A 22,076-nucleotide genomic window follows, 5' to 3' on the forward strand; every position below is an offset into this window, starting at 1 on the left:
AAGAATTCCAATTTCAACCAACCAGGCTTCGGTCCTATTGGCTAATGAAAAATGCCTAACCAACATCTTTTCTTAAAATTGTACTGTAATGCAATGCAATTGGGATTTTCTTGCAATGATGCATGGGAAAATAGTGTCTTAGAGCTGGTATTGATACATGGTTGTATATCATGACTTCATGATTATATACTGCACTTATGCAGTGATGTGGTCTTTTTTTCATTTTATATGTTGTAGGTTGCATTGTTGGACAAGGGGCTCTGGTATTGACATTTTCAAACTTTCTATCGTCTTTTTCAATTATTCTAGATTCTAGTGATCGCATTCACATACTCAACAAGAAGTCTTATTGATACAAAATCTGGAATTGCAAGTAGGGATTTGGTTGTCTCACCATCTCACATGTTTATAGAGAGAGCAATGCAGCAGACAATAGACTAGCTCGTCTATGAAGCAGTTGTGTGGTCGACTGAACATGATATCCCTATGGAAATTAAGGGTCTCTTAGCAATGGATGGCGTGGGGTTGGGACGTATTAGAAGTAAAGGCTGATCCAATTGGCAGGAAGCATGTATGCAAGGGCTGGGAAGTGGACAATGCCCTTAGATTCCGATGATCTCTCTTACCTTGCATGAGCATCCGAATCCATGGTTGAGCTCCCCTTGTATAAGACCTGTAGCAGACTTAGGAGGAATGGACTTATCTATAGAGAATTGTGTGTGCATGCCAGGGCTGTAGGTTAGTTATGTAAAATATAAATATCAACGAATGGGACCAGTAGTTGTTGCCGTTACAAGTTTTACATTGGATGTGGCTCGTAGTCGAGCTCATCACAGGCTAGGTTATATGGTGTATAAATGAAGCAGGTTTAGAGATAACTCATTGTAGTCGTTTGTGAGGTAGTGGATGTGTCTGGCCTACTTCGCAAGCTCAGAGTGGCCCTCATGCTTACTTCTCTCTTTCCAAATGTATATTGTGCTGCTTATGCTGTTAATGGAAGTTTGTGTGTGTGTGTGTGTGTGTGTGTGAGAGAGAGAGAGAGAGAGAGAGAGAGAGAGAGAGAGAGAGAGTTGGGAGTTTGTTATATAGTGTCAGGTAGTGTTGAAGACACCTCTGTTTGGACGGGGATGTTGCTTGGAATGGGAAAGCTGGTGTGATCATTAGCTGCTTTAGTTGTATTTGGATGAATCTAGATTCAGGTTATTAGCTGAAGCATTTTCTCTTCATATCCAGGAGCTAGATGATGAAGTCTTAATGGAAAATCAGAATTGTAGTGGTTATTCTCAATGTTCTTTTCTAGCGAACATGGTAGTAATTTTGGATGCTTCTCAGTCTGATCCTATAAATTGCTCTGTTTCATCATCATCATCTACTCCTATTATGTTGTGAGTCTAGTTGTTGTTGCTATTCCTGTTTGCTTCAGGCGCTGCAGCTGCTCCTAGTGTTACAGGTTATATCTTCAACCTTCAACCTCCCTGCCACTGTCTTGAAGCCTCTACAGTTTTGTCTGTGCCTCTGTGATGTAGAGCAGATCACGGACAGTTTCTTGGCCAAGTTGGATCAGAAAAGGACTAGTCGACAATAGAAGTGATCCGGACCGTCAGACCTTAAATCGGGCATATTTCGTAATCTGGAATGAGTTATCAAAAGTAAAATATATGATTTTAGGGCAAAACAAGTTACTTTAGCCACCCAACCCACTATGTTGGGTTGCGCAATCCATATTTATGAGGTTACATCAGATCAACAGTTGAATTCCATGTTTATTTCTGTTTTTACTATTTTTAGTAAGTTTTGGTTTGATTATAACTCTTCATCTGTTGGCCTTTAGGAGTTGTATCCAACATGAAAAGTGCTTATAAAAATTAGGCGAATAATGTGGTTAAGCCACATAGGACCTTTACCATAAATAGTAAATTTACTATTTATGGTAAGTTATGAATTTTATTGAGTTTGAGTCAGAGTCTGATGCTGAAACTTCTTCCAAGGTTTGGTATCACTATTTAAAGGGTTGTAAATTCATTTTTACTATTCATCAATCAAATTACGAATTTTATAGGATTTATTTCTAATTTTCTTACTTTTTTTCCTCATGGATTCGAGAAGTCTCTATGAGGAGTCCAGAGAAGCTTCGTGGATTCTAAGTATTTATTATTGAGGAAGACGGTGATCGACCTCATCACGTTTATTCCTACGTCACTCTGCCTGCGATTTTAGGCCATTATGCTGATTGGGAAGGAGGGAAGTAAGGGCTATTGGAAAGGCAATCTACCACAGGTGATACACTGAATCCCATATAGTGTTGTGCAGCTGCTTGTTTATGAATCTTACAAGTATTCAGTTTGTGATGTCCAAACATGTAATCTATCTTTTCCATCTTGGGATATAGAAACTTTTCAGAGGAAAGGATAGGAAGCTCTCTGTTGTTGGGTGACTGGAAGTAGGAGCTTGTGTTGAGATGAAATCCACTCTTATCGCATATCCTTTAGATGTCTTGTAGATAAGCCTAGTAGTTGAAACTGGATCCAAAACGATGTCTGAGGTTGCACTGAACATTCTAAGAGATGGAATTGCTCCCTTTTTAGTGGGTCTCGGACCTTCTCTTCTTGTAATTGCATTGCACCTGACGTTGCTTTGAACTTTCACATTTTCAACTTGTGAGCTTCCTATTTCAGAAGTCCTTTTATATTTATAAGGAAAAAAAGCCTATGCATTCAAGGTTTCATAACACCAAGTGTTACATGACTATTGCAATAAATATCACCAAGATCTAGAAAATCTTGTGCAACATTAATCAAACAACATGTAAATATCTTGACATTTTCAAAATCTGGCAGCATTTTAATTTTCCATAATTGTATCTTGAAACTGCTATATTAGCACAAATCAAAAATTTTAAATAATCATTATATACATACATATATAATAATTATAAAATAATTTGCTAGTTTAACTTCTAAAATTTTAATTTTCAATGATATTTTTCCCATGAGAATTCAAGGAAAAAAAAGAGCTAAAAAACTCCTGGGAGCTTCTGGAACTGACAAATTGCCAAGAATGATTAGATAGTTTTTGAAGGTCAATAGATGAAGAATGATATCACCTATAAACTGCTACTTGTTAATCGATGAAGCTGGTTCTGTTTGAAGGAAGCTTTCTCCACATTAGTTTGCAGTCTCAATTCAAGTGGGTCACAACAGAAAAACCTCCGACAATCTTGAAAGAGCATCTGAAGTCCCATTAGAATTTGTATGTTATCTAGAGATGTTCTGTTGTCTTGGTTTTTTTTTTTTGCCATAGGCTGGCCCACCTGATGAATGGACCATTGTGATCTTTTGGTCAGCATGTGAAATTAGCAACCCTGTCAAATACCATATTCTCAGTCTTTTCACAAGAGATCTTTAATTAAAATGGAAACATGATGCCATGTCTTTACCCAGAGAAGGTTAAGTAGGTCCCATTATCCTTTGTTCATTCATGAAGATTTTGTTATCTTTTAGTGGAAACCTTGGTTTTAATTTTTAAGATTAAGGTTTTATTGGTTTCTTGTGATCACATTTTCCTCAGTTTATTCATGAAGATTTTTCTATCTTTTGTACCAATTTGCCTTTTCTTGTAGTGGATTTTGTTCTTTTTGATAGTCTGCCGAGTTTCATGTGCAGCATCTCATTTTCATGCTGGGGCAACCTTGATGGATGGTTTGCTGAGTTTCATGTGTGGCATCTCATTTTCATGCTGGGGCAACCTTGATGGATGGTCTGCTAAGTTTCATGTACGGCATCTCATTCATAAGCTTTGGAAATGATGTTTTTGTACATACATACATACATATACATACATCTTATGTATATACAGATATACATATATGCATGTGTGTATATGTATGGAATCAATGGAGCAAGGTGAGTTTTAATTTTGTTTACACATACATACATACATACATACATACATACATACATATATACATGCTTACATGTGGAACCAGGTGTTTTGGAGTGGTGGGTTTTTGAGTTGTTATACACATGGTTTCCACCCTTACTATAAGAAAGTAGTAGTTCTATGTCTATGCATGTATAGCTTCTGTTTCTCTTTGTTGTTTCATACATACACATAGATGCATATTGCTCGATTTTGGCGGTATTTGATTTTTTGGAGAATCATCCAATCTAGTTTAGTAAGAAATGAAATTTTTGTTTCTTCTGGTTTGAGAATTTTTGAAAGATTGGTTATCTGCCATGAGACATGAAGCTTTTGCTGTTTAGAGGTGGATTATTCTAGTTTTGTAGTGATATTTTCTAGATTGGATTCTTATTACTACAAAGTCGTTTGTCTTGTTTTCAAAGTTTTTTTAAATTTTTTTTAATTTTTTAGCTCCATTTCTCATGAAAGACTGGTAATTAAAGGAGTTTTCCTTTTCCCTTTTATTCTGTGTTGCTATGAAAGTACTAGATGTTGTACTATTTTATTTTTTTTTAGCTTTTCTCTTTTGAACAAATAGATGCTTTGGCCTTGTTTTCACTCAAAGAAAACAAGGTATTTTCGTTCTTATGGGACCACCATGTTGTTTGTGTGGTATTTCAAACAAGGCCTGAAATGTCCAGTTCTCCGTCTGTTATGCTGCCCATTGGTTGATGATAATACCCTTAAATGTTACTAGATGGATCAATGTGATCCCTTCTTGCAAAGCAGTGGATATATCCGATGTGTATTTTATTTCTCAGGATGATGGGTCTTATTAAAGCAATACATTTCCATTAGAAAGCTTAATTCCTTATGGGTTGGGAAATTGTGAATGTAATGGTGGGCCTCTATGTTCTCGTGATCTTGCTTGCTGCCTTTTTTTTTTTTTTTTTTTTTTTCAGTTGCGGATTTTGGCTGCTACTATTGATTAATGTGAATATGTGATTGCCATTATGACTTATCAGGAAACTAGATGTGCTTCTCTATTTTCTTTTGGGAGTTCTTTTTTATAGGTTGGCTAATCTTCTTCTTCTTCTTCTTCTTCTTCTTCTTCTTCTTTTTTGTTGCAGATGTTGGTGCTTGGCAATATGTTCAACAACGCATGCATGTATTTTTTGTTAAGATGCAAGTGATTTGTTTGTTGTGTCAGCGCCTTACGTTGGACTCCACATTCCATTTTTTAGTTTTGCTTTAACTAACTACCATTTTTCAGGAATGTTTTTAGTCTGTAAACCATTCAAGGGAATTTCTTGTATCAATGAACTATGCAGACCCTGAAACTGAATGGGTCAATATGGCTACCTATGGAATTTCGAGATGACTACAAAGTTCATCCAGTAATTTTTGTAAGAGGAAACTAATTGGAGTGTAGCACACCCATTTCCTTTTTTGTTGCACTATGATCAAATTGCATGTGGCAAGGTCTGTGTCATTCTCTCTCTCTCTCTCTCTCTCTCTCTCTCTCTCTCTCTCTCTCTCTCTCTCTTTCTCTCTTTCTCTCTTCTTTAATCAGAAAAATAAACTAAATTGCCATCTTTACGCTTTCATTTAAATGAACATATGTATTATAGCATTATTTTCCTTCTCTACAAGTCTGTTGATTGGTAGGTTGTTGGGCTTTTTGTCATTAAGATAAAATTTGATCACTATTTATTTTTTATAATTGGTACAATTTTAAACCATTTTATTTTGGTAGAAGTTCAATCTTGTTTGACTTATTTCTTGACATGCTTGTTATCTTAAACTTACAAATAGAGACTTTGGTAGTGATCGTTGCAGATGGGTACCAACACTGCTTGGTTGCAATGATGTGTGAACAAAGAGGGTGGAGATAGTTATATTGGCCAAGCAAGGAGTGGATGATATTGAGGATTTTTTTTTTTAAATGTATTCAGACAATTTTTCAACTTATTGTTATAAATAGTTTATATCTTTTATTGTAAAGTCATACAATATTTGTTTAATATTCATTTTTAATTTTAATGTAATATTTTTAGGTTTCAAATATTTTAAAATATATATAGGTTTCAATTGAAAAAAAAAAAAAATCATTTTGAAATTGCTGTTTCTTAAATTTTATGACATTTTTTTCTAAACTCTGTGATAATTTTCAACTGGTCCTGTTCTAAAATTTACGACGGTTTTCAACCGTTCCTATTCGAAAATTTGCGATGGTTTTTAACCATTCCTTTTTTTTTTTTTTTTTTTTTTTTTGCAACACCCTATTTAGGAATGGTTTAAAACTATTCCTAAAAAGGGATTTTGGTGTAGTGACATCTAGTCAGAATTTATCATACACTTGCATGGAATATCAAAGGTTTAGGAAGTGTTTAACTGAGTTAGGTTGTCTTTAATAAACAAATGAACCAAAAGCAAATGATTAAATTGCAGTTACCTTGGTATTCAGGATGAGCATGAACACCTAGAGTAACAACATCACAATTTGGCCAAACTCACTCAATATGAATAGAGACCATGTAATTTTCAATAAGGACCAAAAAAAATTTCCACCCATAAAAAACTCATCCATTCAAGTTTCTTCCATAATCAGACACGTAATTTTTTGAATTACTCAAAAATTCCAAAAGATTGATACACATGTAATTTTTGGAATTACTTGAAAATACCAAAAGATCAAGGAGTTATGGCAAGTACCTGGAGTGGAATTTTGCATGCAATTTTAACACATTCTTCAATTAGGCAGATTTCTCTTGTCGCATCTATCAGTTTTCAAATTCTCCAAATGCACAAAAAAAAGCTCTCTAGAACTTGCACTCAGAAAAGCGTCTACATACTTGATCACTGCTTCCGCCCTGTACACTATTTATAGATGGGTCTGGTAGTCGGGCATGTAAGCTCGTCTTCACGTAGCTTCCACTTCTGACCATTTTTTATGTTTCTAATAAATACATGCTATGCAATTACTACATGATAATAGCCATCTAAGAAATTATCAATGAAATAAGAAAAGAGGTAGAAGTACGACTACAACTCGGGTTTAGGTCAACCCAAATCTGATTGAAGCAACCGATTTTGGGTTGGGTTGTCAAGGTTATCATTAGGTTGGGTTCAGGTTGAGCAGATTTATGTTAGGATATGTTGGGTTGGGTTCAAGTTGAGCAAATGTGTCATGTTAGGTCAGGTTGGGAATAATCACATGTTTGGGTTGGGTTGAGATCGGGTAATTAGGTCAAGAATATAGGACATTGGCTTGGTTTTATGTTGGAATTCGGGGCGGGTCAAGTGTGTAGGTTCAATCCTCTTCAAGTTGGGGTTGACCCTCAAGCCAACCCATCCCGCCTGAGCTGTGCCCTTGGGAAAAAGGGTAGAGGGTGAATTTTAAGATTTAAATACATGTAGTTCATTCTGCAAGGTCATGTCCATGTACAACTTTTCCAGCTGGTTGACTCTCTTCATTATAATCTCCAACTCTGTATGAAGAAGTTGTTTTCCTGTGCAGAAAGAAGCAAAGTTAAATGAAACTAGCAAAACACTATGAGTTTTATCGTCACGGATTGAATGCCAGTAGTAAGGAATCAAAACTCAGTTTCGAAGTGAAACTTGCCCAAATACCAAAACCATTACAACTCACGCCAGAGAATCTTTCCAACTTGTTCAGACTCAGTCAGAATACATGTGTTTTAGGGTTGACTCGGTTTGCAGACCACCAAAATTGAGTTGAGTTGATGCCAGCCTAAATTTCATTCCATTGCCAGCATACCCACCAAGAAACATTTGAAAAGATCACAACCATGTTTTTTTTTAAGGTACCAACGACATGTTTGGAGGGGGCCTACAGGATCAAATCAGACAGGATATCCCCTATCCATTTCAATTTATTTGAAATGGGAAACAAGAAGAAATGTATTGTGGTACCTTTTCCACTCTCTGCTCACTTCCAGACAAAACTTGGCATAGAATCCAAACACCCTATGTTCCAAATTCAAATGGTTCTAGATTTTTATAATAAAATAAGAGTCTATTCCTTCTCCACAAGTCATTCCTTCCACCCGATGCTCTACCTCCATATACCCACACAGGTTAGGCCAGCACAGTCCAAATACAAAATTGGAAGAGCAATTTGCAATTCCATCCTGAAAAGAATTATGTGGCGCTTAGGCCAATGAATTGCATAGTGGACCCAACTACAGCTCTATTGGACACCCAATCACAGCTTAAGGAAAGAAAGCAAAGGTGCATATTAAAAGTTTAAAAACCTAATTGGATCAAAATTTACCTCACAGAAGAGCCAATTCTTTAGCAACAGTTTCACAACCTCCAAAGGTAGAAGGACATGCCTATGGAAATTTTTAGATAGAAAATTAATTAAAAATTACCGAGATTTATCAAAATTTTGGGAAAAAAGATAGGATAATGAAAGAGGGATGTGTAGTGTACAAACCTGTATTCATAGTTATCATCGATGTATTTCTCAGAGTGTTGGATCTGACCCATTTCGTGTTCCTCAATTAGGGATTTTTAGCTTTCACCGAGAGAGAGAGAGAGAGAGAGAGAATCAGAAAGCCAAGGTCTAATGTGATATGCGAATGAAAAATGCAAAGAGAAAGAAAACCTAGATTAAATGTCTGATCTGTGAATATGAAACTACAAATGGGGAGGGAGAGAAGGTTATGAGAGAGAGAAGAGAGGGTTGAGAGAGCGAGAGAGAGAGAGAAAGAGAGAAACCTTGTTTCCTTCAACGACAGAGAGAATGAGAGAGAGAGAGAGAAGCTGTGTGGGTTATTGGAGGGAGAGGGAGAGGGAGAGAGAGCGAGCGAGAAAGAGAGTGAGAGTGAACGCATGAGAGAGGACAATCGAGAGAGCGAACGTGAGAGAGAGAGTTGTGGGTTATTGGAGGGAGGGGGAGAGAGAGAGGGAGAAGAGAGAGAGAGAGAGAGAGAGAGAGAGAGAGAGAGAGAGAGAGAGAGAGAGAGAGAGAGAGTGAACACAAGAGAGAGGACAGTCGAGAGAATGAACGCGAGAGAGAGGATCAAGCCTGTGAGAATAAAAGTATCTCATGGGCTCCATCTATTTGGGCGTAGATGAGACTACCCCCGTATGGAGTGATGGATGATCTTGTCAGTGGCTCTATGGGGCCCACCATGATGTATATGGTTTATCCCCTCTGTCCATTCACCTTAGCGATTAATTTTAGGGCATGATTCCAAAAAGGAGGCAAATCTAAGGCCAAGTGGACCACACCAAAGATCAATGAAAGATAGTTAATTTCCACGTTTTCCTATGGTGTGGTCCACCTGATATTTAGATCGACCTAATTCTTGGGACCACATCCTAAAATGGGTTGGAAAAATGGATGTAATGTGTGGATAAACATCAAATCATCAAGGTGGACCCCAAGGTAACGGTAACACCCAACAAGGGTTTAATAGCCCTGTGGTTTTGCCGACGGATTTATTGGGATTTGTCGATGGCTTTTAGCCGTCGGTGACTTCAATGGCTAAAACCTATCAGGCAAACCACTATATGACCGACGGCTTTGGTCATTTTTTTGGTAGTGACATCTCTAATAGTTTATTTGATGTATAGATATTACTCAAAAACTTGAGGAGAGATGTATCTTTTGGTTTTTCTCGTGCGTGAGAGTGTTAAGAAATAAGTTCATGGGGGTCATAACAAAAAGGCACCACTGTCCCCTGGGATAAAAAATGACATTCCTCTATTAAATCTCTGAAATCCATCACTCAATGGGCCAAAATCGGGACATTGACATGCATAAACTATGAGATATAATAATAGGTGGAAACAGATGGATTCAATAATAGAAAATTTTGAAAGATATAATTTGAAGAATGGATTTGATAAAATACATTTTTCTTGTAAAATATGAAAATCGAGGTGTTAGGCCAGGCCACATACAGCCCAAAGTCTGGCCTAGGTAGTCTATTTATATAGCTATGGGAACAACTTGCATAACTATGTATAGTATGTATAGAATGTATTGGTTAAGAAGAAGACGTGCATTTATCTTAACGTGTGTACGCCCGTATATTACAAAGCTATAAGGATTATACAGTCATACAGCTGCACCCACAGTTGTTAAACGATGTTGTACACACACACTTCATATTGCTTTGGTCTATATACATAAGAAAACAACAAAGTGAGAAAGCATCAATGAAATTATCCAAAGGTAAGAGCAATCTAATCATTATAGATTCAAAGTAAAGGAAAAAGAAACACAACATTGTGCTTATTCTAATGGACTTCAATTTAATGGATAAGAGATAGAAATGGAGACCATCACAAACATATAATATAGCAAACACTCTTAATGACATAAGTTTGGAGGTTGATGTCAAGAAATATCTTCTTTCCCTTCTTCAAGTTCTGCTATAGTTGTTAAGTTTGCCACATGGGTTATCTCAGGGGTAGTTGTGTCAACATTTGGAGGAGCAGAGGAGGCAAAAGGATTTGGTGGCATCATCAAGCTTTCCATGCTTCCTTCTATCATTTGGACCACACTGTTCATAGCAGGGTGATCACCCAGGTACCACTGTATGCACCAGAGTGTCACAGTTGTTAGTTTCTTTGCTTTATTCCCATCTTCAACTACAACGATGTTGAATCCCAGCTCTTCCCCATGATGTAGACGATTATAAATCCATTCAGGAAAGTACACTTGACTGGTGTTTTCCACCATAACATAAATGTTCTTCCTTCCTCCAACCATTTCTAGCAACAACATTCCGAAACTGTAAATATCTGACTTGTACGAAACATTTCCAAAGTTCCTAGAGAACACTTCAGGTGCAATGTAACCCATGGTTCCTCTGGCAGTAGTCATTGATACAATGCTCTGTCCCTTGGAGCATAACTTTGCTAGCCCAAAATCAGACATCTTAGGATTAAAGTTATGGTCTAGCAATATAGTGTGAGGTTTGATATCAAAATGAAGGATGCGTTGGTCACATCCTTGGTGAAGATACTCTATCCCTCTAGCAATGCCAATTGCAATATATTTAAGCTTCTCCCAACTTAGCAAAGGGTTTTTGGCGTCTGCTGAGAAAATGAAATTTTCTAATGATTCGTTTGGCATGGATTCATAGATGAGTGCACGCTTCAAGTTGTCAATGCAGAAGCCCAGAAGAAGAACCACATTAATGTGGTGAATCCTACCAATGGTACCCACTTCATTAATGAAGTTTTCTCCATCTCCCCCTGAATTTTGTAGGATCTTCACCACAACCAGATTTCCGTTCACAAGCATTCCTTCGTAAACATTTCCATATGCTCCTTGACCTAATTTGTCTTTGAATTGTTTGGTCATCCTTTTCAGATCAGCATAAGAGTATTGTGGGCTTCAGTGATTTATAATCCTCCAGAAATTTTGCAACCTTGAGCCGGTTCTCTCTATATATCTTTCCACCTTTCTAACTTCCACGAGTGATAGAACTTCAAGTTAATCAATGATGCTACTAAGATAACAAAGTAGACTAGGCTCGCACCTGCACACATAAGCATGGAAATTTCTTCTTAAAACATGTGGAACTGTATTGAGATGTGCAATGCATGTACCAAGTGAACAATTGATTAAGTCGGCCAGATTGAGGATAGGCCATAGTTCAAAAATCACACCAAATGGACAATGTCAGGGTCCTCTGAACTCCCTTTTACTATCTGATCAATTGCAGCCTTGTACAAGAACTTCGATTGGGTAGTCACATCATCCAATCAATGTGTTTCTGAACATTTTGCAAGTCATTGATATGATAATCATGTGGTTGTAATTTTTTCACGGTGACCTACCATGAATGGGTTGGACCAAATGGTAAGTCTAGATGGTGATTAATTTCACAATTAAATCTTAAGTACATCATACACACATCTTTTTATTAGTGGCCCATAAAGTGTGGGATGGATCTAATGGACTGTTGAGATCTTTTGGTTAGACTGTCCACTTTTCCCTACCCAACTGGGAGCATTACAATGTACAGTGCCCAGGAAGCGTTTGATCATATTTCTCGGTGTTAAGAAATGAATTTGCATAGGTAGATGGAAAGGATCCAAACAATGAGCCATCATGCAAAAATCTCAACTATCAGATAGTTCTACTATTAAAGTCGTTTGGCATTGGACAAAAATCCCATTTCTGAATGTTATAAAGCTTGGGAGGGAGTGATCATTAATCGCACAAAGCCCAGGGGCAATAGTTAGATCAAGAGCCTGAAAGATGGATGGCTAGACCAAATTCGACCTAACCAAACATTTCACTGATCTTGATCAATAGCAAAGATCATCAGATATGGTCATGTTTACTAAATAGATCAGGCTTGGGCTAGCCCCAACCCAACCAATCACAAATCCTATTCCCAATATTATCAATGTGTATTATTTTAATATCGAAAGTAGAATAGCTTATAAGCCAAAATGGGTGTAAATATACACTCCTTCAGTCCATATATGCAGTATATATATATATATATATATTCTTGTTCATGTAGTCCACAAGAACAAAAGGAAGCAGTGGTTTTACCTATAATTACATGCTTTTCTGTTCATTTGATGTACCTCATCATCAGGTTGAAAGAATTACCCAAAAAATCACTGTATTTTCTAACTCAGGTGGGCCATACTAGCTGAGTTTAGAGGATTTTATGTATAATTTATGCAGAGGCCGACCAAGTGCCAACCTGATTTTTGGGAGCAAGACTAAACAAGAGTGATGCACCCTGAAGAATTGGACCCACTGGAGAAAGAGGTTTGATCAACTAGCTACTTTGCACTACCTTCTGCTTAGTGAAGTGGGCGGCCATATACTAGGACCGTTGTTTATAACTATATGCTTAAATTTTATGTTTAAGATCATCCATTTGATTTGATCTCGGGGCATGACCAATTGATTGGATGGTTTGGATCAATTTTCCACAGCGACAAACTACATGGTTATCTAGAGAGTTCATCTAGTAGGCCTACATGGCAAACATCCCATTGGTTAGACTCTCCTCATCGATGCATTGTTTGAGATCTGGACAGTTCTTTATAACCTTCCTTCATAATTACTTTGAGGATTTCTCTGGTAACTGTTAATTTCCCCACTGCGATGTCAAAATCCAGCTTAAGTGATCCTAGCCATGTGAAAAAATGTTGTTGATCTCTTGCAACCATCCATTTCCCCAGACATCTATTGGACTTTTATGATCACCAAATTCAGCTAAGTTTCATTTTGGCTGGATGGCCCATGATGAGTGGGGCCTCATCAATATATCAATGGACTCTCCATGTTTCTGTACCCAAGTGACAAACCCCCAAACTAACTAAAAACAGAAAAAAGGACAATATTATCATGTTAGTATCATGAATTTTTTTAAAACTCATTAGTAATTATTTCCTTTTTGTGATTCTATGCAGAGAATATCATTATTTTTCATACAAAATTCATTCCCTACATATATAGTCTAAATTAATAATTTTATTAATTTATAGTAAATATCTTTTAAAATTTTTATTTTTGGTGAGATTTTCTCAATAATATCCCCCCACCCCCAAAAAATAAAAATAAAAAAAATCAAAATCTGAAAATTCCTGCACTAAGAAATTGCCAAGATGGGATTAGTCACTATGATCTAGACAGCAGGTGTGCATCTTCAATAGGATACAAAAGAGAGAATAGATTTATGATGATGAAAATTTGGCTGAAAAGTCTAATCATAACAAGAAAACATGGGCACATATAAGTAGAAGATTTATATTTTTCTATTATTATTATTGTTATTATTATTATTATTATTATTATGGAAGGAAGAGAAATGGGAGTTGTTATTAAGAGAAAAGCTCCAGAGCTATCAGAGAACTATAAGCTTCAGTGTTCATAGTTGCATTAGGACATATAGACTGCCCAATCCATCGATTTGGACTGTTCATCAGGTCTAACACATTTCTCACCCATGGTTAATTTAGAAAAAATATGGGTATAGAACATAATGCTGAATTGAGGATGGATTAGGTGATACGATCAGTGTATTTTTTTCATGGAAGGTCAGGAAATGTGTTTGGAAAATAATGGAGAGTTGAGATTGAACAATTGGAGCTTCCAGGTGAAGCTATGCAACTACAACTTTTGGTTCTCTGAGAACAGTGGAGCAGTTATCTTTCATTAAAATACCTTCATTGCACTTATTATAGTAACATGTAGTCTCATTAGATTGAGTCTTGTCTTTGAATCCACAAACCCCTTCTTTGGCTTCATCACAGCCAATGCATCCGGGCATGTCCCACTTCAGATCAAGAGGATGAGGAAGACCATTACCATATCCATATCCATACCCATATGGTGTTAGGATTTATGCTGTGGAATCACACAGATTTGGATCTAGGATAGCAATCCAATGGCTCCAAGCAAACACAAGAGAATACAAGGATTTAACGTGGAAAACCCTTGCGATAAAAAACCACGGCACAAAGCAACAAAAATTCATTATGAAAGCATAAATCACAAAGAGAGAGGACTTACCTGATTCGAACAACCTCGAATTTCACCCTTGTTACACCCTTTCAAACCCTAGAATCCCTTCTAGAAACCCTTAGAATACCTTTAGAAAGCCTGAACATCTCCTAGAATGGCCCTAGGAACTCCTATTTATAATTTAGGAAACTCCACCTATGCACCTCTCTGAAACCACCACAAATTTATGTAGTCCACGTATAATCCACGCATCATCTGCGTAACCTTGAACTGGTCGAGCTTGTCTCTCGACTAGTCGAAGACCTCGAAAATTTCAAAAACATTGTTGCTAGACTTCGAGTCGAACTTGTTTCGATTAGTCGAACTTTTCCAGAACTTTTCAGATTTAAGACATCCTTTTTAACAACAATCTCTACCATGTCTTCAATCTTCAAATGTATAGATTTTTGACATCTTCTCTTATCTCTGCACCACATCATAATTTCTCGTGCATACTCTGTCCTCCTTTTATGCCATCGTCAAGCCTAGAGAAGTTGCACAAAACTTGAACTTCTCTATAGGAACGACTTTGGTGATCATGTCTTCCGGATTCACACTAGTGTAAAACTTCTCTAGTGTTACGCCTCCTTCCTCAAACACCTGTCAGATAACATAGACATCCAACTAATTTCTCCACCCACTAGTATAAACGAGTAATCTAAAGTTGACTTCCTAAAATCCACACTGCCTGTATAATCTGAATCCACGTACTCTTCTAACTTTGTTCCCATCTTCTCAAAAGATAAGATGTAGTGCTTCGTACCATCTCATTGGTACCCAATATTAATTGCCGAGGTATAATATGCTTACAACACCAGTAGCATGTGAACTAACTAGTTTAATACAGACCATGACATTTACCGCCAGCCACATTCTAATAAGGCTCATGAGACATATCTACTTTTTCTTATCTGTTTTGGGACATGTCATGAGGAAAACTTAAGGAGAGACACGTAAGGACTACTCACCAGCTTTGCCTAGTCTATCACATACTTGATCAATACCTACCCTAGGTATTTTGCCTGAGATAACCAAAGCCTACTCATCTTCCAGTCTCTATGAATATCAATGCCGAGAACCTTCTTTGCAGCCCCCCGATCCTTCATCCTGAATGTCCCACTTAACCAAGTCTTTAGTGCATTTATTTCATACAAGTCATGATTGACGATCTACATGTCATCAACATACAATTCCTGACTCACCATAAAGGAATCAAAATTTACACCACTGCCTAGGCGATAGGTCGTGCAACGACCTCCTGCAAACTTTTTCTTAGCCCCTTTAAACTTCGATCGGCTCTGATTGCTTCATGTAGATCTGCTCTTCCAATTTTTCTTATAAAATTTCAGACTCCATATCCATCCTTTCTAGCGCAAGATCGCATTGGCCAACCAGCATCAATATGATTCTTATAGACACCTACTATACCGTTGTCGCGAATATTTATGAGAAGCTGATCCCTTCTCTCTAAGCATGACCATTCGCTACCAACCTAACCCTGTATTTATGTTGTATCCCTTTAAAGATTCACCTGTATCCAACCACTTTCTGGCCCACTGGAGGCTCCACCAGCTCTCATGAGATGATCTGGTACAATAAGTCCATCATATCGTCCATAATCACCTTCCACTTCTCAGCACCAGGCTCACCAAGAGCCACTTAAATAGTATATGGATCCCTCTCGTCTGTAATGAGAGCATATGTGATATTGGAGTCGTCCATGTACCTCGCCGGTATCATGCGATTATGTGGTGTGATTCTTCTCATAGGTGGCTGCTCCACCTGTCTCGTATCTTTGTCCGCGCATCTCAGTCTTCATGCCCTGCCCGCTCATGTGGCCATGCCCAGCATGCCACACACGTGCAGAGGTAGAATCTGCTTAACCACTGTAGCTCCACCTATTGAAGTGTTCCCGATCAACCTGTAAAGATTATCGAGTTGTTGCACTTTCATGATTACCTGTGCTCCCTTAGATACTTTAAGAGCACCATCAATATCTGTAAACTTGCAGCCCATTGCCTTAAGTATACTAAGAGAAATCAGATTCTTCTTCAAATTAGGAACGTGCCTAACATCAGTCAAGGTATGCTCCACCCCAATAAACATCTTAATGCGCAATGTACCAAAGCCACAACATTGTAAGAAATGTCATTGCCCATAAACACTTGTCCACCATCTCACTCCCTGTAGCTAGTGAAATAACTCAGATGATGAGTCATGTGAAAGGATGCCCCTGTGTCTAGAATCCACTCGCCCCTACAATCATTATATGGTCGTTTGATCATAGACATAGACAAAAATATCACTATCACATCCACTCGATCCATCTGACGTGGTAGGATTAGCCTCCCTGTATGAAGCCTCAAATTCTTCTCTCTTAGATTTAGGATTTGTACAATCATTCTTCATATGTCCTTTTGTAACGTCTCGGAAAAATTCATAGAAAGACCCGAGTACCACCTCAGGTAGAAATCTTTAAAGATTGAATCCTTTAGAATTTAGACGAAATTAATTAAGTAATAAACTAAATTAATCGATGGATCATCTTAAGTGACTATCTATACAAACTGCAAGACCCAAAACCATTAAAATCGTTAACTCAACATTACTTGAAAACCTAGGAGAAATTCCAAAACCCAGTTGCTCTCAGAAGTACATTGAAACTCCGTATCGGACCTAGACCATGCGTCGAAAGTCTGATTATCCTGAAACTATAAGGTTATGACCGCCTTATTAGGCTTGACAACTATCGCGGGAATCGAGCCCAAATAGTACCCAAAAATGCACAACTTGAGCCTTGAGTGAAGAGTGTGAAAAACGCGAATATCTTTAGAAAATGAACTCAAACTTAAATGAATTGGACCATTCACTTGCGGGTGAAATTGAAGACTTCAGACCATTAGATTCTAACCTAAATACACCCATGGATTAGAGAAATTCTCCTACACCTATTGGTATACTTGTGACCCTGATCAAGTAACGACGACCGTTGATTCGTCGCAAGTCCTTCACGGCCGATCAGTTTGTCAGATCACACCATAAGCACAGTTCTGGTGAAGATTCATTGTCAGGGAACTTGCTCCATGACTTAGGTGAGAAATGGACCTTCCTAAGAGCCCTGCTTGTCAAAAAAAGGCACCCTTTGGCTATAACCTAAGTATATCATGGCCCCAGGGCCATTTGTATCACTTTCGAGCCTATATAAGGCCCTTAAACCAACCCTTCTCCCCCTCATACGAATTTTTTAGAATCCCTAGGAGAGAGAGAGAGAGAGAGAGAGAGAGAGAGAGAGAAGGAGGGAAAAGAGGGAAGAAGAAAGAAGGGTTCTTGGAGTTCATTATTGGGATCCTTTCCCACAACTCCTCACACTGATTTGCCTCTCTACTACGCAAATTGACCTGATTGTAGCTACAATTTGGGTAAGAAATCCTAACCCTAATCATGTTTTAGGAATCCAAGTAGAGGAATCTATGAAATAACTAACCTATTTCAATGCTTAGGTGTCCTACGTTTGGTTTACGGGAATATAATATTCAAACCGAGTTCGAAATGAGCAAACCAACGAAAGGTGCAGACTATAAACGTTTAGGTTATGGTTTTCAAGGCTTTTAATGTCAGCAATGATTTATGTCTAACATGATTGCTGCCATATGATCTTAGTTACGATGTATTCGATAAACTATACATGTGTGTGAACTATGTGAATATTAAATGCATTTCACATGTTTGTTGAAATGTTTGAATGAAGGTGAAATTATGATTTATGCTTTCTATGACTATTAATCCAAAATACATGTTTGTTGTGTGTATGACAACTCCTTTATGAAAGGATTTGCCATAATATATGTTATAACTAATTTAGTTTATGTATATAGTATTATGTAGTCTAAGTTTTGATAAAATGTCTGAATGAGAAATTGTTTGATAAATCACTTCCAACAATGGTGTTGAGATGGGATTCTCAACTACCTTATCCATATTTGTAGTTCCCTTTATATTTTGTAAATTATAGCTATGTGATTTATGGATGAAATGCGTATGTATAGTAACATGTTCAATATGTTTGATAAAATGCTCAAATGAGAATTTTGTTTGAATTGTTTGTTAAATATCGTTATGATTATCACATGTGACTACTTATTGTATTTGAGTATGATTGGGACTACTACGTAGTCCAGGCAATCAGTAATGATTCCCAATGGAGTGACCGAACTAGTTTTGCCACATTAAATACGTTCGATAAATCTAAGTCGTACGCTGATTGTCGACAGTGGTTAGGCCACGTGGAGTGCTTATGCGTTCCATGTCGATCAATTCAACGTGTGCTTGTACCAATCGCACTTGTCAAATAACCCGATTGGCCTATTGTGTGTTTACTATGTATGGATACTACTGCCTGAATCTAAGGTACCACTTACCAATGTAAAGCCCGTTTAACCATGGTACCAAGATCCGCTAAGACACATGAGTCGGGCATGGTAGTGTATGGGACACCGTTGTTGAGCTATTGGCTTGCGTTGGGGTGACGAGCCTCCCTGTAATGACCAGTGAGCAACCTAAACTCGTGAGCCGAATATGGTGGTGTATAGGAGACCATATTCAAGCTGTCGGTCTATGTTCAGGTGACGAGCCTCCCATAGTGACCTCGAGTATAAACTAAGCTTATGAAGAGGTGACGAGCCTCTTCGTAGTGACCTCGAGTGTAAACTCGTGAACTTACCTATCTACTGCTTTTCATCAGGGGTGATGCCTTACAACTTGCCTATCGTACGTGATTAACTAGGATTGACGACCATAGATGGATCATTGTTTAGGTAAATGATATAAAGGGAGGTACCTTAGCTTCCCGAACCTGCTGTCTAAATAAACCTAATAAATTACTTGGCTAACACGACCATGCACCGCATTCCATGTGCTTTGGCGAGGAAGCGCACATTTAGGGAGTTTGTCATGCGCGATCATGAGATGATGTCGCTGAGGGAGTGCAGGCGAGGGCATGCATCATTACGCATATCATTCATGCATTAACTAGAGTAGTTAGGAAATGTTTGTTGTATTGCCTTATCATTACTACTTGACTGAATTGATAACATGTTAACCTTTACCTTATAGTACCACTGAGTTGATCACTCACTTCCACTCTAGGACAGTGTTTTAAAACACCAACCAGACTCTGATTTAGATACAGGTTGTGATGAGGTTCAAATGATGGAGCTAGACTTCTTTGACGATGAGTTCTCCTATGTTAAGCTCTTAGGCAGGTCAATGTAGACCCAGAGCTACATCATCAGGATTACAGGGATATTGGATTAGTGGAATATTCACATTTTGTCATTTTTTATATTTTGAAATAAATTATGTATGTATTCAGCCTGGTAGCACGTTCATACTCCAAATGTTATGAAATAAGTATATACTTTATATATATTTAGTTCAGTCTTTCGCTTGCTTAATTACATTAACTCTGGAGTATGATATGTTATTTTAGTGTAATCCTACTCATATTTAATGCACTAATATGAACAACATTTAAACATCATTATCTATGCTGCATAAGTGATGCGTTGGAACTCGGGAGTTGAGCTTTGCTTGACCCCCAATTTTTGGGAGGTTATAAGTTGGTATCAGAGCATGATTTGAATTAAACTGGACCTGAGTTATGGTAACACAGCATACTTTGATACATTTTGACTTAGGAGAGGGCGATAAAATGTCGAAATGATCGTAGGATCCCAAGTTTCACCAACGGGTGAGATTGGCCGTTGAAATGTGACCCATACACGTCTGAGATCCTGTGAAATGATCTTGATTCTTTCCTAGGCCGTCAATCGATGGGTTTAAACCATTTTTCGGTGAATTCCATATTTAAAACATCCCAAAAGGCATGAATATGTGCTAAGTGGACCGAGAAAGCGAGTTATACGGACGTTGGAGCACAAAGCCCATTTTCAGGTGGGACCCAGGGGGTCCCCCACACTTTTTCGGCACCTCGGGAGTGGGAGGCCACCGCCGTCAACACAGGGAGGCATGGCAGCACTGCGCCGACCACGGCGCACCGTACCCATCTCCAGCGGGTCCGGCGACCCACCGCCTTCCACGTGCACATCTGGGGCCCGCTTTCATGTAGGACCACTTTATTTGGGGTCCCCTTGCTTCCCTTTGTTCATTTCACCCCTCTCCTAGCTCTCAAACCCTTCCAAAAATTTGATTTTCTCTTCCAAATCTTTGTTCCACACACATTAAGCTTCATCTTCTTCCATCTCTTGCACCTACCTCCACCATTCTCTCAAATCCATCTCCTATAACCTTCCATCCCCCTATTTCTCCTCATTTGAGTACACAAACCGATCTTTGTGTCTCAAAATCCCCAAACTTTCCCATTTACTTCAATATCCAAGCTTTTTCTACTTTCATGGCGCTCGTCGAGCTAGTTGTCGTCATATTCTCGCTCTCAATGCTCCTTTCCCTCATGGGAAAGAAGAGGGCATCTGCGGGTGAAGTCGGGCCTAGCCGCCCAACCCGTTCAAGGAAGAAGATAGGAGCCGAAGCAAGCACGAGCGTCGAGCGAGAGCAAAGGACAAAGCGAGATCTCGATCCCCAAATTTCGCTCAAAAGATCTCTACCGTCGGGCATCGGTCTCGATAAGTTTCGCAGCCATAAATTCATATTTAAAGCGCATGTTGATGAAAGGCTATTTGGGTTGTATCTAGTGATGGACCTCCTGTTAGAATCTGGGTGGGGTCCCATATTTGAAGGCAAGTCTCATGCATGTGAAAGCACTGTCCGAGCCTTCTATGCCGACATACAGGATCCGCTACTGGAGCCTTTACAGTTCACTATTCCTGTGGGAAGGCAAGAAGCCATAGTCAATGTTGATGTGATGGCCTGAATTATGGGAATTGAATGTGGAGAGGTACATGCTAGTGAATCTCATCTCACTAGTATGCGAGAAAGAGATCACTGCACGCGGTTTCTTTGTGGGCGACTGGTTCACTAGAAGCGAGACAATTGCCTCCCATCGACCAAATTGATAAATAATTTATGCCTGTTCCACCACATATTCACATATAATGTGTATCCTAGGCGGAGAAACCGTGTTAAATGCACTCGTTTGATGGTAGACTTCCTGTACAGAGCTGGGCAGGGAGACAAGCTGTGTATTCCTACGTTCGCCCTGTTATAGATAATTTAAACTGCACGCTCTATCAGGGGAGATACTTCACTCCCATTTGGCCAACTTATATGCAAGATTTCTCATAATTTCGGTTATAAACTTAACATGGATGAGCTTGCACTGATACGCTTCATTAATAACATTACGCTCAACAACATGGGAATTGGCCTGCGACAACGTCAAGCCTGACTCGATGAGAGTGGGGATGAGATAGAAGAGGACAGTGAAGGGAAGAAAGTAGTGAGGAGGAGGGAGAAAATGAAATGAGGAAGGAAGTGAGGAAGGAAGAAGTGAAGAAGAAGAGGCCCAAGACTCTGATGGGGGACCTCCTACTGCTACACATGAGCACCGCCATGATCGGGCCACCCTGGGAGCCCACCTGGCTCAGATTGAAGAGAACCAGGCCACCTTGAGACAAGAGGTCAAGGAGACCCAGGCTGAATTGAAGCAAAGGCTTGAAGAGAATCAAGCCTATATGAA

At 38.6% G+C, this 22,076-nt stretch overlaps 1 protein-coding gene across 2 annotated transcripts; it reads right to left on the reverse strand.

Moving 5' to 3' along the window:
• Positions 1-10,154: 10,154 nt before the first annotated feature.
• LOC131246110 (rust resistance kinase Lr10-like) lies at positions 10,155-14,234 on the reverse strand. 2 transcript variants are annotated; one of them, XM_058245977.1, is made up of 2 exons: positions 14,084-14,234; positions 10,155-11,426 (listed from the first exon to the last, which is right to left on the reverse strand). In XM_058245977.1, exon 2 carries the CDS (start codon positions 11,246-11,248, stop codon positions 10,277-10,279), a length of 972 nt encoding a protein of 323 aa, XP_058101960.1. In that variant the 5' UTR covers positions 11,249-11,426; positions 14,084-14,234; the 3' UTR covers positions 10,155-10,276. The 2 variants fall into 2 exon arrangements, with proteins under 2 accessions (XP_058101960.1, XP_058101959.1); XM_058245976.1 differs by lacking the exon at positions 14,084-14,234 and adding an exon at positions 12,455-12,475.
• Positions 14,235-22,076: the final 7,842 nt, after the last annotated feature.

This window comes from Magnolia sinica, chromosome 5, assembly GCF_029962835.1.
Source record: "Magnolia sinica isolate HGM2019 chromosome 5, MsV1, whole genome shotgun sequence".
NCBI lineage: Eukaryota > Viridiplantae > Streptophyta > Magnoliopsida > Magnoliales > Magnoliaceae > Magnolia > Magnolia sinica.

Bases quoted from the DNA above. Each gene is read 5' to 3' on its own strand.
- LOC131246110 (XM_058245977.1), bottom strand. From the start codon at position 11,248: ATGACCAAACAATTCAAAGACAAATTAGGTCAAGGAGCATATGGAAAT.